The sequence below is a fragment of the Temnothorax curvispinosus genome, unplaced genomic scaffold (genome assembly GCF_003070985.1).
Source record: "Temnothorax curvispinosus isolate PA1 unplaced genomic scaffold, ASM307098v1 QBEX01000258.1, whole genome shotgun sequence".
Classification (NCBI taxonomy): Eukaryota; Metazoa; Arthropoda; class Insecta; order Hymenoptera; family Formicidae; genus Temnothorax; species Temnothorax curvispinosus.
In genome coordinates this window covers 1,030,690-1,044,718 of record NW_020210038.1, presented here as the reverse complement: position 1 = coordinate 1,044,718, position 14,029 = coordinate 1,030,690, and the positions used below count along the sequence as shown (strand labels likewise).

Genomic DNA, 14,029 nt, shown 5'->3' with positions numbered 1-14,029 from the left:
GAGTGTGGAAGGATATTTAAAAGTCATTTGTCTTGTATCAGTAATGCAATGTGTTTTATTATGTATTTAAAAATTACAAAATATACATTATTAGTAATATATACATAAACATAAATACATATATATAGTACTTATGCCTATTAACTTGTGACTATTATCTTATGCTTAGAGATTCTCTAGTTCAGGGAGCCTATTACGTATCTTGAAACGAGGTGAAAAGTGAGAGAATTCACTAGAGTATCTACGATTTCATTGGTCAAAATCTAATAAATTTGTTCACTTTTCGCCTCGCATTTTCACCTCGCTTACAAGTGTTCATTCCTTTAATAAACAAAGATTGTATCAATCTTTACATTTTATAATAAGGCTAACACCAAGACTAACTAGCTTTTTTTACTAATTACCATTTAATTTGATATAAAGCAAATTTAAATAATTAATTAAAACATTAATAATTAATAAAATATTAATTGCTAAAGAGAAATAGCTACCGCCTGCAGATTTGCAACTCTACATACGCTTGCATACAAATGCTTGCATAACTGCAGGAGTTGATGAACTTTACATCGCTATTTCGATAATGTGACGATAATTATATGTAAGATGAGTGAGAAATAATGCTAGCTATATAATAATAAAATATATACATACAGATCACGGTGATACAGATTAATCAGAAAATCGATTGAGAATTTTTGTAAGTAAAACGTTCTCGTTTGCGTTCGTCATTTATTGATGTTACTCCTGTCAAACTTCACGTGTTCATGTCGATGCGAGCACTACAAGTATCTTGACGTATCGCTTTTACATTACATTCGCTTTTTACATGACAGTGCACCTACGTGACACTCATCGTGTGATGCTCCATGGAAAATTCGTGCGAAATAGCGGCGACGGTACGCGCGAATCGTGAGCGAAACACCGTCTCTAAGGATGCCCGTGATATGACGCTATGCGAATTATCCTTTTCATCGTATTTTACATTGCGGCTTATGTGGCAAGAATCGCGATTGGTGGCGATATCGCCAAAACGATACCAGGTATCCTTGACATTAATTACTTAAACGTACTGAATTCCTCTCGAGTGATCTTTTCATTAAACAGTAAAAATCTGAACAGGTTTTATATATACAAAGAGAAAGGGGTTACTTACTTTTTGCTTAAACTAATAATAATTTTCACGCATGTTCTCTCAACATCTCTTTCCTTGAACATTCGTAGGAAGAAGCATGAGATACGTCTTCAAACAGAAAAGTGAAACAGCGCGGAGCGGAGTGTCCAAAATGCCTATCGACGATGGAATAATTCAGATGATAAATAAGCGCAACAGGCAATCGTTAATAGGGAATCAAATCGACGATTTTCCGCGAAGCAGAAGGAACAACTTAGAGCGAGTCAAGCGAAGTTTGCGAAAACGGAAGAAATGTGCAAAGAAGTCGGATCGCAAGATCGCCCGTCGTCGAAATAACTACGCGAACGACGATGATATCGACGAGCAAAATCCCTCGTCGAACGTAATAAAATTTCCCATTTGGCAAGTCCCGGAAGCAACAGTTCCCGCAATTAATTCTGATTCTACGACGAATCCGACGATCATGGAAACAGAGATGAATGATCGATCGTTGCTCGCGTTTGAAAGGCCGCCGTCGCAATTAGAGAATTTAGACTACAATCGCTCTGTAAATGAAGCTACATTGCCTATCGCCGATCCAAATCCACGAAGATCATTTGACATAAATGTCTCCAATAAAGACTTAACATTTTCCAAAATCGCAAATCCGAAATCCGAAATTAAGGTCGACGTAAGAAGTTCTGCCTTTAAAGAACTAAATAATAAAATGTTGCTTCCTGAGCATTCTCAAGGATTTCAGAAGCAACACGATGCATATCAGAGGGATTCTTCATATAACGTTAAAAAAGAACCATTCGATGATCGTCTAACAGGCTCTAACAGAAGATTTCTACTCGTACCGATTTCTAAGAATCTGTACGTTTTGAAAGACGTCCGGGAGAGTCCTCGAACAGGCGTGGACGAAATAATTGTACCTAAGCGATATAAGCTGTTAGAGAGAGATAAGAACAACGCAACGTCCGCCATTCTCTCGTTCAAGGCTCATATGCACCATGATGTGAAAGATGTAGGTAGAGCTTATCTTCAAAGAGTTAATCACCATTTATTTGACCACGACGCGAATTATTTTTATCCTACCCTTGATCCTCGTGTTCCTGGAGAAAGTGCGAATCCCACGGAAAACCCGGCGTCTTATCCTGACTTTTTGTATCCGGGTATCGCCTTTCGGACTCGTTCCAAATTAATCGACGCTACTCCTGAAATTTCCGACGAACAAATTGTCTCTCCCGTTCCGGATTACGCGAACGTTTCTTTCGCGGATAATAATTTGCGCGACGGAATAAATTCTTACGATTCGTCGGCAGTTCTATCATCTTCTTCTATCGATATCCCGAGTGACGATGTATCTTTGAAGGAAAACGCAAATGACGGTCAATCGAGTGTCTTGTCCGCGACGAAATTAGACGACGAGATGAGTCTGTTTCAACAAGCTAGCGAGAGTTATGGAACTTCTTTGGGATACAGCGAGTTTGGTATCGAATTGACAACCACGGATTTTCGAGATATTTTTGACACGCATGATGACGGGATATATACGCCAGCCACTTTTGAAATGTACTTAACTAATGATAAAGAGGTATTTGCTGTGTCACAAAAAGTGGGAGACGACTCTAAATTTTCGACAGGAAGGAACGAAGATGAACCTGTAACAGACTTTGTAGATAATATCTCGACTGTCTTTGACGCGTCCGCGAACGAAGATAATACGTTCTTTCCAAATATTACTTACACCTTCGTTGATAATGCTGAAGACGTTTCGAATAGTGAAGATATAGATAAAGATAGTCAGGAATACAGAATCTCGATTCCTGGCGAATATAACAATAAGAAGTCGACTTACTCCAACGATTTTGATTACAATAGATCTAGCGATGTGGATTTGTTACTTAATGCAGAAGATTACGTGACAGCTGCACCAAATATCGATAAATGGTCACTAAAGAAAGCGCAATCTAACGTAGAGAACTCGCGCGATTTATTAATGGCAATTAAACCATTGTCCTCGGAGCTGCAGAAGTTGTTGAACGCAGTTAAGTTAGTCAACCGGAGCCTCAGCGACGTGCAAAGTAGACTGTGCGATAAAAAAAACGTCGTCAGGACCGAGCGAGAGAATAAAGATAGAAAAGTCACGAATATCGCAAATCTAACTAACAAAGTAGATCGCTGTAATTTTGATTCCTCTACAGAAAGTTTTAACAGTCATTCGTCGAAAAAGAAACGCATTAAAACTAAAGACGGAAGTGTTACAGGACGTGATGCAAAAATTAGAAAGAAAACCAATGGTCTCTTCTTAAATAAATTGACGACACCGTTTTATAAGCGCGAAAGCTCCATTACCAATTCAAAGGTACAGAGTGACAGAAACTTCCTTAAAAAGAGAAAATTGAATGAGAGAGAGTTCCCCAAATCAGGCGACGTTGAGAGGCGCAGACTGCCTTATTCGAGGTTTAATAGGAATCTGAAGTCTCTGACAAAAAATTACGAGATGAAGCCAATTCAACAGCTTATCGGAGCCGGATTGAAGAGGATGAAACGTACAACGATGTCAATTGCAAGATCGTCGCGTTTGATGAAAAATTATAAATCGAGCAAAAATAATTTTGCTGGCGGGCGTACGCAAAGTCAAGAAAATAATCAAATAAGCAGATCAATAATTCCACCGAGCAATACACCTTCGACGTTTCCAGATATATTCACGAATGATAATTCAGCGCGTTTCCTGTCAGATCAACGAGATCCACAACTCAATGTAAAGAGAGTAATGTCGAGCGAAATATCTAGTTCTGATAAAGAAAAGAAATTTTCTCCTACTGATCCGCAGCTTTATAGGGAAGCGACAGCTTACCTCGATATACTTCGATTGTTGAGCAAGACTGAAAAACCTTATGTAGGGACCACGCAGTATCCAACAGAATCGTTGTCACCGCCGATCTTTACGACCACAGAATTTTCTGTGTCCGCGTTAACATTCTTGCCATACCTTACCGAGAAGTTTACAATTACAACTTCGAGTACGATCGTAGAAGAAAAAGGAGCCCCCGAGATGACCGAATCATCTTTATATGCGACAGTTACTGATTTTGGATACAGCGAGGACTACGAACGAAATTATACGAGGATGAAGGATTACGAAGATATAACTCCCAGAATTTCGGAAATTATATCGTTGACGCAATCGCCGGTTACGTTGAGTGCTTTTACTATAACGATGCCAATTACGTCGCCACTATATTATACGACGGAATTAACAATCCTTCCGTTTGATGAAGCTGCAATCTCAACCACTGAGAAAATGACTATAATATCACCTGTCGCGATCACTACTGAAGTAACTGAGACTCCTATCGTAATTCCAACGATAGAAACTCTTACAACCGAAACTGCCATGCTATTAACTCCATTTTTAGAAGGTATGACGGATATTACTATGAAGATTACGATTCCTGCGGCTACTTCAATCGAAGAGATGCCCGCATCAATTAAAGCTGAAACTGTGACCACAGAGGAAAAAACTGTGGAAGTTACATCGACAACTTTGACGACGGAAACAATGCAAACATTCTCGACCGTATCATTATTCAAGAGTGTAGAAGCAGAATTGACAATTGAAACTACATCTTCTACCGTGCCAGTTTCAACAACTCTGACAATTACAAAAGGTTTTCAAACTACAACGTCAGAATCTACTTTTGGAGAGACTTTGTTTAATATTACTACAATCGCAAGTTCGCCTATTTTTGAAAGAACGGAAACGATTTTAAGTACGTCGACAGAGGTTACAATAACCACGTTAATACCGGAGGACGAGAGTCCAGTGACACAGATCGAGAAAACTATAACCGCGGAAGAAACAGCTACAGAAATCCCAACAACTATTGAAACCGCAACGGCTACTGAAATTGCAGTAACTACTACCGAAACTTCAACAACAGCTACTGAGATTTCAACGTCTGTAGAAACCACAATAACCGAAATGGTAACAATTAATAAAACTTTAACAACTGAGGAAGCGTCAACATCCATCGAAACTTCGACAGCCAGCGAAATACCAATGATTTCGACTACGTATATTACAACTGAGTCTGTTACATCAGAGAGTATTACGTCGTCTATGGCAACGACGTCCCCGAAAGAATTTTTTCCAACATCAATTCTGACTACTTTCACTACAATTTTTACTACGGAAACAACTAAGAGCATCTTAGTTTCTTCGACGCCTGTTACAGCAACTTCCGTTGAAACCACAGTTCCTACGTTGAAATTAACCACGACCACGCCGTTACAGACGCTAATTACAAATACGACGCTAAGTGAAACGCCGTATACTACAATTTCCAGCACGTTCTTGACTACGACCGTTCCAACCACGTCATTGAAAGTAGTAACGACAACGCCCTTATCACTTATTACAAGTACGATGTTAAGTGAAACGCCGAGCACTACGCTTTCTACGTTTTTAATAGAAGAGACTACAGCTTCCTCAATACTTACGACGTCTTCACTTGAGGCACTTCAAACCACGGCTGTATTGCCAATTCGTACAACGGTATCTACAGTCGAAACATTTCTGACTACATCATCTATCGCGGTATATATGACAGAGAATGCGACAGTTTCCGGTACTACTGCTAGCACAATCACAGCAATGATCTTCGAAAGTACAATATCTCCGGTCACATATTCTACAGTAACAACGCCTTCTATCACCAAAATTCCAATTACGACGCCTGTTATAGTGCATACTGGGACAACGGCTTATGAAACTACTTCTCCCTTAATTACTTCATCTTTTTTAACAGAGACCATTGAAGGTACGACGTCTTCTATAAAAGAATATGAAGAAACCAAAGAGTATGAAAAATATTACTACAAAAGTACAAAAGAAAAAATAACGACTTGGGTTACAGAAGAAGTCACGATCGTAAGAGAAACAACGCCAACGACGTATTCGCCGTCGTTTACTACTCCTTTTTTTATTGAGACGACTGCAGAAACAATTTCCCTCGCAATCGAAACAATTACTCTGCCCACGATAACCGAAGAAACTGTATTGACTGAAAAAATCGTTACCGTTACTCCTACAACAACGATTGAGGGAATATCGACACTTTCGGAAGTTACATTGATTTCCACTGAAACAAGCACAGTGTCGGCAATAGAGACAAGCAGTTTGGTGTCCACAATAGCTCCGACTACTACTGTTTTGCCTCTGGAAGAAACTGCCACAGAAATTACGAAGACAAGCTGGATAATACCGACGACTGAAAAAACGGAATATGCAACGATCTTAGAAACTGCAGTCACCGTGACGCTTGCTCCATTTTCCGAATCTATTCTATCAATAATAATTACGTCGGAAACGCCTGCCACTACGCCGGAAGTTATTTCTGTATTGCCAAAAACTGTATCAGAAGAGTTTACGATGTCAACGACTGAAAGTCCATCGGTAACATACGCTACAAAGAATTTTACATTATTTATCGGAACAACGACCCATCCCACTGTTTCAATTTCGCCAGCAATTACTGAGGAAACGTTAGAAGCTGAAACGGAATATTACGTAGCGAAAGAACCGTCCGAAGAGGAGTATGAAGAATACGAGGAGTACGACACTGAAATCCCGACTGGCAAGTGGTATTATTATGACGAGTATGAAACCACGACGAAGAAAAGGATCACTGCGACGGTAAAATACACGAAACTGCCTAAAGAAAAGGTAACAAGTCTGCCTTATGTCACAGGTACAACGACTTCGTATGAGATAGAAACTTCAGAGTTTACAACATACTCAACACCTTCTGAGATTATATTGACTTACACTAATGTGACTTTAACGGCGGAAACTACTTCGGAAACACCTTATACCGAAGAAGAAGAAGTTACTTCTACCTTGGAAACGTCTGCATTAACCATTATTGAAAATGTAACGACGGTTGAAGCGAAAACTGAATTTACAGCGTCGACTGCGAGCGAAAGGACAGAATCAACAACGTGGTTAACTTTTGGCTCTACTGAGGAATACACTCTTCCCCCATCGACGACTTTCAAAATCCCGACGGAGCCACTTGAATACCTAACAATTCCGCCCAAGTACACGGACAGAGAACGCTTCACGCAAATATGGCGCGAGGTTACCTTTCCAAAATTTATCACAAAGCCTAAAAAAATTCCGGAGATTATATTGGAAAAGACTACGGCTTCAGAACGAGTTTCGACAGAGACTGAGACAACAGAGACCGTGGAGAAGTTGACTTCTTTCTTCGTCTCATCGGCGTTGACGACATTAACGGAAAAGGAAGCTTTTGAAGTGCACACAACGACCATGAGTACTGTATTTTTTGAAACAGAAGGTACTGTCGAAACCGGTTATGAAGTTAGCACTCTGGCGACGACAAAAGAAGAGACTATCACACCGTTTATCACGTCCGAAGCTGAAATTGAACTTCTATTCACCACGACGAGCGAAACTGTTGAACGAGAGGAAGAGAAAGAACAGTTACTGCAACGACTCGATCATCTCAAACAGCACGAGAGGGAGATGGCGGAGAGAGAAGAAAGGCTGAAGGAGAAGGAAAAACAGTGGGACGTGGAAAAAGAAAATCGCAGGAAAATGATGCAGCGTGAGAAAGAGAAAGCGGAAAATATTACAACAGTGACTGGTACAACCGAAGGCTATGTTACGACTACTGTCGCTGTCTCGATCACATCTCCCGTCGAGACTGTTAGTACAAGTTTAACTGTATCAACTACTGAGATTGAAATCATATCCCCTGGTCCCTATATTACTACGTCGAGTTTAGCCGAAGTTACCACGGTTCCAACTGAAACAATTCCATTTAGTATCATAGGAGAAATCACATCTGTGACATATACTACCGAGGAAACGGAAAAAGCGACTACGGAAGAAAGCACATCTACGATGTACATCACAGGAGAAACAGAGGAAATAATTATACCTTACACTACAGAGGAAATCACGTTTGTTACATACGTTACAGAAGAAATAAAGGAAGTACAAATCACGGACTATGTCACTCGGACACCGTGTATCACTATCGTGGATTTACATAGCTTCGGTTTAGCTTCAATTGAAACTACAACTTCTTATACTACCAAAGAAATATATACTGCAAGTTACGTATCTGAAACAACTCCATTCAGTACCACAGAAGAAGTTACATACGCGACGGAGAAGACGGAGGAAGCAACTACAGAAGGAAGTACACCTACGACATACGCTACAGAGGAAACAGTTATACTTGTGACCACTGAGAAAATTACACCTGTTACGTATTTTACAGAAGAGATAGAAGAAGTGCAAATTACGGATTATGCAACCTTGATGCCATATGTCACTACATCTATTATAGATTTGTATAACGTCGGCTTGGCTTCAATTGAAACTGTGACCCCTTATGCTATCGAAGAAATGTACACTACAAGTTACGTAACCCTTTACAGCGAGCCTTTATTCGCTTCATCCACCGTTACTAGCCCAATTACATTGGCTACCGAAAAGTTCATTACGTTACCCATTGCTACGTTTAGTGAAAGATTTGAGGAAGTCAGTGTAGTTTCAGTTACAACTCCTACTTGGTACACTACAGAAGAAACGTACACAGCGATTTATAGTAAGCCTTTATTCACTTCACCAACATTAGAGTTTACTAGCACAACTACTTCATCGACTTTGGCCGTTATCGCGACTACAGAGGTAAAGTACGACGAGGAAGTAGAAAGATTGAAGGAAAAATTGCGCAAGAAGGAGCGCGAATTAGAGGAGAGAGAAAGGATTTTACTGGAAAGAGAGGAAAGATTGGAGAAAGATATAATAGAGTTTAAAAGATACATGAAAGCGTTTGAAGAGAAAATAACGTCAGTTACACCATCCCAGAAATCGACTGTGCTCACAAGTTTATCAACGCCAGTGCCGCCGACCGAAATGACCACTATAAAAGTGCAATTAACAACTCAGATTAAAGGGGTAACTGAGAAGAAAGAAAATCGAACGACTACGAAGATGGTAACTTCTCGACAGACAGAAATGGGAGACATCCAAGAAAAGAATCGAACGAAGTATGTTTCTGAAGAAGCCGTCACACAGAAAGAAGAAGAAATCGTGACGAAACGAGTATGTTTGAACGTTTTGGAAAATACGACGATTCCTTTAGATAAACGAAGAAGGAACATTGTGACCAAAAAGATCTGCCTGCCGTATTTTCCCGCGAAAAACGAAGAGAGGAGATCAGTTGGTCGATTAAGCAGAAAGCTTCTCGCTTTGCAAAGTACAAGAAAAATGAAAAGACCGAGGTGGAATGTTCCATTAGATTTTCGATGTCGCAGAAGGGTGGAAGAGACTACGCGTAAGATCGACAATCTGCAGCTGTCGCTCCACGAATGGCTAAGCAACGAAACCACGAAGCCACTGCAACACTTTAAAGGTTTCATTAGGATCTACAGAAAGATGAAGAAATTTCCAAAGAAGGTTGCAACCGTTATTGACACGCGAGGAAACACGACTAGCGATTTTCAAGATAAAACCTCTCTGTATGAACAACGTGTTCTTGATTATCATAAAAGTATCTTCCAACCGACCGCAACGTCTACGTTGGATAAGGAACATAGAAAGAGAAACGCTTTTTTCAGACATGATTTAATTTCCGCGAGAAAAAATAACTTTCCTATTGACGACAAATCGAATGTTCGAAAAAGAGACGTTTCACCGATAAAAAACGATGCACGATTTTGGACAAAAAAAAGCACGACCGATATTTCGAGTCAAAGAGCAACAACTGCGACAGCCGAAGAGGACGGATCTTACACGGTAAAAGTGCTACAGCTCAGTTACGACGAGGACAAACAAACGCACGAAATAATATCTGCAAAACCAGATGAAGATGAACTGACAGCGATTATATCTGAATCAAATGATGACAATTATGTAACTGAATTTGGGGAGGACAGGAACATTACAACGCCATACTATGAGATTGAAGAGGAAGATAATCTAAAAGAAGAAGACGATGAACTGACAGATAAAACGGAGAAAAAAATGGAAGAAAATGAAGATTATATCGAGGATATGATAGACAGTATGATAAAAAGAATCTTAACTTTTCAAATGTCCTAATTTCTATAATATCATTTGTTTATTTGTTTTTTATTTATATTATAATATCATTCCGCTATTGGCATATATTTTATATATTACTTTCGCTTTCAAGATTTTATTGCAGTATTAGGGAATCTATGTACGTATATCTTGATGTAGCATTCGATATTATAATATAAATATCTCTTTTTTTAATGTGTAATTTTAATATTATAGATTACATGAATTATGAGGAACACGAAACATCGACGTGGACACACAATGGGAAATTCTTAAACAAGAAAGGCAAAGATAAGAGAACGACAGAAAATGAAAGACAATTATTGGATCAATCGTGGCCCACCGAGCAAAGTACGACATATCATTTAGGCGGCACTAGATTTTGGGAACTCGACTTCGTTACGGAACCGTCAGCCGTATTACGTACGACGGTTGACAAAAGTAAACCCACTGACGTATCGATCACCAGGACGACTTGTTTCGACGTTGTTCTTAAGAACGAAAGAAGTAGCGAAGTAAAGTCTAATGTATCTTATCACAAACGGGACGTTTATAACAGTAGGACGAGGAAAAATGTTTATAAAATCGAAAAGCGAAATGCTAGTCTTAGAAACGTTACACGAACTAATGCGTTGCGTTACAAGCTGAGAACAAAGCGACCCGGAGTGAAGAAATTAAAGCGCGATTCTCAAAAGTTGAACGGATCGAATGGTTCCAAGCGAAATTTCGGAGAAGCGAGAACGATGAAATTTAACGATTTTCGGCGTACCAGCAATGAAGATTCAATAACGGCGAAGACCCGTAAACTGTGCGGCGTTAATGCGAGCAAATTGAAGCGTCAGGTTGTCAAACACCAAGATGCTACAGACAAACATAAAGAGAAGCAACCAGCAAAATCGCGAACATTACAAAACACTAATTTGCGCTCTCTTCATAATACGGATAATTGTGTCGCGAATAAAAAGAATAAATATCATAAGACGACGACGGCCGCGAGTCCTCGAGTAAAAAAAACCAACGATAAGAAGAAGAACGATGAGATAGCAACGCATCTTAATACCACTGGCCGTAAAAATAAATCAACATCTACGTTGCACGAGAGAAAAATCCATAATTGCTTTAAATGCATCTGTGACATCGCAAGCGCAATTAACGACATAAAATCTCTATTAGACGGAACGAGCTTTCCGTTGGACGAAATTAAGGCGCTTAATTGCAGCGAATATAAAGAGACCCAGGATAAAATGGTGATCTCGATGGACACCGACGCGGAGGAGGCTAGAGAATTTCCACAACCGCATTACAATATCGAATCGCTCAAGGGCCAGAAATATATCAAGCTGGAAGAGCTAGAGGATAATTTCAACAGCGACTTGGAATTCGACCGCGGTATTTCCGTTTGCAAGCTTCTCTCCAAGTATTCGATATCGAGATGTAAAAATAAACAGTATAAGAGAGGAATTTATTTTCAGATCACGATGTTGTTTCACTACCCGGCGTTAATCTCAATTTACCCTGTAATCAAGACGGCGATGGTATCACCTGGCTGTCGAGTGTCAGCAGACCGAGTTACACGTGGAAAAGAACGGACGGCATCGCGGTCCTCGGTATAATAATACGTTACATCGTCCTGTCGCGTTCGAATCGAAAGAGAAATTTCGGCGCGACGGAATTCACGGGAACACGTTCGTTGTAGGTTTCGTGGCGGAGAACGGCGATCTGGAATTGCGAAACGTGAACGCGAAGGATACGGGGAACTACACCTGCGTCATGACGTACACGAGCCCCGACAATGAGGAACCCGTGGAGACCGCTTACGAAATCCATTTGCAAGGTGCGAATCACTATGATTACCGATTGAATACTTTCAACGAGTTTTGAAGCGGCAAACGCTTGAGACCTCGCCGAAACTAAAAGGGAATCGTCTTTCGCAGTTGTCACGCTGCCGAGGCACGTTGTGCACGGCGAGAGCCGTTATCACGTACCATCTTGCGACGAAAGGGACTTGGACGTCCTAGTGACGTATCTACCGCTAAAATTGAACAGCGTTATATGCGAAGCGGATGTCTGCAACGCTTACGTCCTAACGCCGTCTTGCTCCCGAAGTCAAGTTGGTTTCTTTACGTAAGATGAGGGGATTTTCTCGGATCTTTCAATTTTGATCCACTAATGTGCGCTATTTTTTATTACAGATTACAGTAAATATTCTACTAGTGCCATCGCATATCGTTAAACTGATGACAATAGATCCCAAACGCTGCAATGTTTTTTGCCTTAAAGCCATTCAGGATAAAGTCTCGTTGATACTGAGTAAAAACTTACAAATCTTCCTCGGGAAGACCAGTTAGTTGACAAATACATACTTGTTTTACTGTCGCAACGTATCCTCTGCTTTCTTATAATGTGCGGAAATCAATTTCACATCTACCGTTATACTATATTTTGCATTTTCAAGCTCCATTACGTTATGAATTTTTTAAAGTTTCTATTCGGAAGATATTTCTCTGTGATAAAATAATTAAGGAGTATTTAGGGAATTATATAACGAATATAATTCATTTTATCGTAGAGGAGAGGAATGTTGCGACCTTATACAACTCACAATACATCTCTATAGAGTTCTTTAACTATAGTTATTTTCAGATTGCCGCATTACGAGCAGAGGCTGGTGCCGATCGTTGTCGAAAAGTCGTCGTTCGCAAGACGGAAGCGAGGGAAGACCGATGGAAACGCGTCCGCCGGGGGATCCAGCAACGTCGGTTTGTTCTCCAGCTGTCCAGCGGGATACGGTCTTCGTGATACACGTTGTGGTACGTGTTCATTCGCAAGAATCGGAAGAATAAACAACGATATGATAACGGCTAACGAATTTTTCCAGTTCCTTGTAACGTGGGCACTTATAGCGAGGACGGAGTATCGCACTGTAAAAAATGCCCGCCCGGTACGTATCAGCCGAATCACGGTGCCAGAGTTTGTCGCACGTGCACTAATCCAATGACGAAAGGCTGTTACAATATGGTACAAATCTCGACTCGCAAAATATATGTATAACATATATTATATAACATTTCAAGTATAAATAAATAAATAATATTTCAGAATTATTAAAATTATCCCACGATATTTTAGTTTCGATGCACTAGCGCGGCGTGTCATTATACATAAATCGCTTTCTCTCGCAGCTCTGGAATTCTTTCTCCGCTATAATGGTAACTTTGGCAAGTGTTGGCGCGATGCTGTCGATATGTGTGCTGCTACTATGGATAATTTGCTGCGCCAAAAAGAAATTCTGCGTAAAGCGAATAGCTGGTATTGTCGCCAACGAAGACTCTTTTGAGCCAGAGGTAAAACTGCGATGCAGCATTAGAATTCAAACGAGAGATGACAGAAGACTGATAGCAGATTTTTTTACTTTACAGAAACGCGTGGAGGAGCAACTGTTAATTAAGGATGCGAGTGACAACGAAGATCAGCAATGGGACAGCGAGAACAGAGTTAAGAGAAAAAAGGGAAAGTTTTATTTAAATAAAAAACGCCGAAAACCGAACGAAAGAAGAAAATACGACAAGGCGCACGTTCGTAAAAATCATAAATTTTTATTAATGTCCCTAAAAAAATATTCTCTATTATAAATTTAATAGAATTGAAAATTATTATTGTCTGAAGTAAATTTCGTTCTTTATTTCGCTATAGGCACACGAGGACGAATGGGGATCGCATCGTATAAAAAATGCTCCGATTATCTGCCCGGACTCCTATCAGTCTCACGAAGATTATAACAACTG

The 14,029-nt window shown here is 40.0% G+C and overlaps 1 protein-coding gene across 1 annotated transcript; it reads left to right on the top strand.

The window, feature by feature from the left end:
* Positions 1–141: 141 nt before the first annotated feature.
* On the top strand, positions 142–13,819 carry LOC112468712 (serine-rich adhesin for platelets-like; the record flags this gene model as incomplete). The annotated part of the gene is made up of 11 exons (XM_025038013.1): positions 142–10,224; positions 10,461–11,240; positions 11,418–11,633; positions 11,717–11,851; positions 11,941–12,078; positions 12,179–12,354; positions 12,437–12,587; positions 12,878–13,054; positions 13,123–13,262; positions 13,427–13,588; positions 13,664–13,819. Coding segments are annotated over exons 1-11 (11,226 nt in total), but the record flags the coding sequence as incomplete, so codon positions are not given.
* Between the last annotated feature and the right edge of the window lie 210 nt (positions 13,820–14,029).